At 51.0% G+C, this 4,569-nt stretch overlaps 1 protein-coding gene across 1 annotated transcript in view; it reads right to left on the bottom strand.

Moving 5' to 3' along the window:
* Positions 1-4,569, bottom strand: part of LOC123017424 (B-cell receptor CD22-like) — a 40,028-nt gene that overhangs the window by 34,133 nt on the left and 1,326 nt on the right. Inside the window, exon 2 of the mRNA XM_044418769.1 lies at positions 3,663-3,938. Coding sequence (XP_044274704.1) covers positions 3,663-3,938 — 276 coding nt within the window. The remainder of the gene's footprint in view (positions 1-3,662; positions 3,939-4,569) is intronic.

Below are 4,569 nucleotides of genomic sequence, written 5' to 3'. Positions count from 1 at the left end.
CTTGCACTTGGGGCATAGGAATAGGTGTCATAAGTACAGGTTAGGGGACAAGTGGCTGGAGAGCAGCACTTGTGAAAGGGACCTCGGGGTGCTGGTTGACTGCAGGCTAAACATGAGTCAGCAGTGTGATGCGGTGGTCAAAAGGGGCAAACGCCACCCTTGGTCGCATAGCCAGAAGTGTGGCTTCTAGATCAAGAGAGGTATTACTACCACTCTACATGACTCTAGTGCCCCCGCAACTGGAATACTGTGTTCAGTTTTGGGCCCCTCATTACAGAAAGGATATAGTCAGGTTGGAGTCAGTGCAGCGTAGGGCCACAAGGTTGGTGGCCGGTTTGCAGGGGATGTCGCATGAGGCGAGACTGAGGGAACTGGGTCTCTTCAGCCTGGAGAAGAGGAGACTCAGAGGGGATCTGTTGGCAACATACAGGTATGTGAGGGGACGTCACATGGAGACAGGTAGAGACTTGTTCTCCCCTTCAGAGGAAGGCAGGATGCACTCCAACGGAGCAAAGCTCAGGGAGCCAAGGTTCCATTTGGATGCCAGGAAGCACTTCCTGACAGTCCGGACCCCGAGGGTGTGGAATGGGCTTCCACAAGAGGTGGTTGAGGCCCCATTGGTGCGGGTGTTCAAGGATAGGCTGGACGTCCACATGGTGGGCATGTCGTGAGTGGAGCTGGCTGGCACCGGAGGTCAGACTAGATGGTCCGGGAGGCCCCTTCTGACTCGATCTGTTTCTCTGTTTCTAAATCGTTAGGAAAAGTGTGGGGCATCCTATACATTGGGGCGTGTTAAAGATGGAAAAATACAGTAGGTTGTTTCTTGCTACCTTGCAGCTGCAGGATAGAGTAATGCTTTGGGCTCTCTAGCAAGCTGGAAGATGCCCCTGTGCTTGTTAAGAACCACTGCTGAATCTAAATTAGGGACCTCTCCTCCACACTCTTTCCTTTCAGGAACCCTGGGACTCCTCTCCCAACTTGGCTTCTATGGCTTGTAGGGCCAGGTGGCAGTTTCCAAGCAAGCCCTCCAACTGGGCAGTTCGTCATTCCCAACACCATGTCATGGGGTCAGATACCAGGCAAGGCAATAATTTGGATAAACTTTGCGTTGGAAGGCTCTTTGATAGCTAAAGTTACACGTGTTCTTTTGAATTATCTACTCATCTCTTGCAACCTAAAACAACCTCAACGAAAATGGATTCTCTGTGTCCTCTTGGCAGCTTAGAGGCTAATAGTACAACATTGGAAAGGTAAATGGTCACCTGCAGTAACACAATTGATTTAATGAAATGTTCAATTTTTATTTATTTTAACGTTATTTAAAATGTGTCTAGACTGTTCCATTACAGAAATCTCGGGATGGTTTAACACTACAAAATTTGAAAAATTTAAAACACAGCCTCTAAAAGTTAAAACACCATGGGTGGCATGTAGGCAGAACCTACAAACAGATACATACATGGATATTTGGGGAAGATTTGCCAAAGTATATCCATAATTATTGTTAATTATAATAATCACTTACAAGTTAACATATAGAGATGCACAAGCTAAGTGGAATTAGTGCTGGACATTCAGCTTGAAGCCCAAGGAATGCATAGAGCCCACTGGATTATCGACTTTGCATTCATAGATGCCGGCATCTTTGGAAGTCACATTCTGGATCCTCAATGTGGAGGCTGGAGAGATCAGCCACTCCCGATCTTTGTACCATGCGTACTGTAACTCCTTGGGGTTTGCTGGTCCCACATCACATCTCAGCTGCACAGGAGAGGCTTCTTCGATCTCCCCTGCTGGCATCTGCACAATTTTCACGTCCTTGGGAGCAACTGCAGGAAGAGAGGACACTAAGAAGAATATCACGTGGGGTGTCCCCCCCCTTTTGCTCCGGGCTGATGCGACTGCAGTAAAGCCCAGTGGACCAGATCAGAATTTCACGGATCGGTTCCAGAGGCACGTGCCTGTACGATGCTGTGGAACCTGCTCTGACCACATTTCCGAGATTTTGGGGTGCTTTTCATTCTTGCCCAGTCATTAGATGCTGCTAATTTCAGGCAGATGTGATCTACCTTTGGTCCCAATTCAACAATTCACACTCCTGAACATGCTCAAATTGGGACCCCCATGCTCAGCGAGCAGCCACCTCTGTTTACTTGTGGGTCTGTACCCTGTGGTCTTTCACAGATGCAGATCACAGGCAGCTCTTTCCCCTGTTATGAGGATGGGAAGGACATCTCACCTGTTGGGTTTCAGTCTGTGCTTCAGTCTGGTTTCAATGGGGGGTGGGGTGGGTTGGCCATTATGCTGTGCGCACAATGAGTGGGGAGCTGTTCTCTGGGGAGGTGGCCTGCCGACAAAGGCACAATGCAACTGCACACCCAATTTCTTCAGCAAGCATCACGTGAGCACATCCTGCCTGGGCCAAGCCGTCCCTCCCAATCACTTACCCTCTCTGCAGAATGCAGGCAAGCAACTCCGATCACGGCAAGAGCAGCACCAAAGCCAATGGCGGTGTGCTTCAGCATGGCGGTTCTGCTGTCTGCGTATGCAAAAAGAGAGCGTCACAGTTTGCATGGTCTAATGGAGAAGAGGCCTCTTCCTGAGCCCAAGATGGCTAGCACTGGTTCAGTGGGCTTGGTCGCCCACTGCACCCCACCGGCAGGACCACAGCCCCCCTCCGCCATCTCCACGTGAAAGCCTCCATGGTAGTCCCTTCATCTTGATGAACCTGGCTCTACTCCAAGAAAGCTTTTGTGAGACTCAATCTGCTAGTCCTGAGGGGCTTGAGCTGGCTCTTCGACACATGGACACAAGGACATAGGAAAGGCCATGCAATGGGAGATGAAAGGTCCATCAGGGTCAGCATTCTGATCACCTCGAGGTTAACCAGCTGCCTGCTGGAAATCTGCAAGTCGAACCTCAAGCACATGCTCCCCAGCACTTGGTATACTTAGGCGTGCTGCCTCAGATGCGGGAGGTAGCACAGAACCAGTCAGGACTGCTGCCCTTCGACTGCCTTCTCTCCCACGGATTGGCCCAGCCTGCTTTTAAGGCCCTCCAACTGCATGGCCATCTCCCTGCCTTGCCAAACTGGATCCCATAGCTGGACGATGTGGTGGGTGCTCCTTGTATCTGTCCTGATTCAGCTTCATGGAATGATCCTGGGTTCAGGTATTGGCGGAGAGGGAGGGAAATGGTTCCCTACCTACTCTCTTCAGAACACGCTTACTCTTGCACACCTCCAGTAGGTCTCCCTGTATTGGCCAGTTCTCTCAGCCAAGCAGCTCCACTCCTTCCTCAAGAGGGATCACCCCAGCAACTTGGTAATTTCTGTTGCCTTTTCTGCATTTCCCCAGCTCTACAATTTCAGTTTCCAGTCCTGAGAGTGGAACAGCACGTGGTCTAATCTTGGCAGCCATATTTTCCATCCTTTCCCAATTCTGCCTAACCTGGAGCTTGCCTTCTTCACAGCAGCCAAACCTGGGTCGACCTTTGCATCGCAGCCCCAAGACCTCACTGCGGCCCATCCTGCGCTCCACGGCATTGCTGTGCCAGTGGATGGAGCGGATGCATGGTGTGCCCTCAGGCGCCAGAGGAGAACGCCCCCCCTCCCGGCACGCCCACCCCCTTCGCCCACCAAGGCGTTCAAAGGCGTTACTCACACAACACATTCACCTCGACTCGGCCCGATAAAGTGCAGCCAGCCAAATTGCATGCACCACATCTGTAAAAGCGGCTGCTTTCGCGGGAGGCAGAGAAGCTGAGAAGTGGCTTGTCGTACTTGAAAGGGGTCTCCGATCCTGCTGCTTCTTGCTTATACCACCTGTACCAGCAGAAACTTGGATTACTGCTACCCACAGAGCAGTTGAGTGTAACGGTGTTTCCTTCCTTTATTGGAAGAGTGCTGTGAAGAGCAAGCTGGACATGCTTGGGAGGATCTGGAAAACAGATCAATTCACATCTTTGCCAAAATGACTCTCGATGATTCAGCAGCATTAAGTGAACGTAAGCAGGGACTGGGCAGAATTACTGCTCATTGTGCACATACACAGAAAGGAGGGAGGGAGGGAAAAGGACAGACAATACATTAATACACAAGGGGATTTGTGCTGGGTATTCTCCACAGCTGTGTTCCACCAAGAGCTGACATTTATATACACTGCAACTAGAAGCACGTATACCTCAGTAGTTATTAGCTACGGTTTGCTCAGAGATGATCTGCAGTTCAGTCCCTGGCATCATCAGCTGAGACTGTGTCAAGAAGAAGATCTGGGAAGATGTTGGCATGATGCCGCTGAGCAGCCTTTCCTGAGCTGGTACATGCCCCCAGATGGCTGGACTGCCACTCCCATAGCCTTCCAGACACGTGGAGGGCACCATGCTGGGGGAGGATGGAAGAGATGGTTTTGGCCTAGTGAACCTGCCTTTGAAAGTCAGGTGGTTGCACACTCCTGCTCACCTGCAGAAGCTGCTTCTCAGAGGAGGCAAGGAACACTCTTTTGGGGTCTGCCAGCAGCTGATCCATCACATGCCACGGCTGCTATTACACCATCAGCAATGCTGGGGAGC

This window comes from Varanus komodoensis, unplaced genomic scaffold (assembly GCF_004798865.1).
Source record: "Varanus komodoensis strain SLA01 unplaced genomic scaffold, ASM479886v1 scaffold93, whole genome shotgun sequence".
Taxonomy (NCBI): Eukaryota; Metazoa; Chordata; class Lepidosauria; order Squamata; family Varanidae; genus Varanus; species Varanus komodoensis.
The sequence above is the reverse complement of the archived record's forward strand: the minus strand, read 5'-3'. Positions and strand labels throughout refer to the sequence as shown.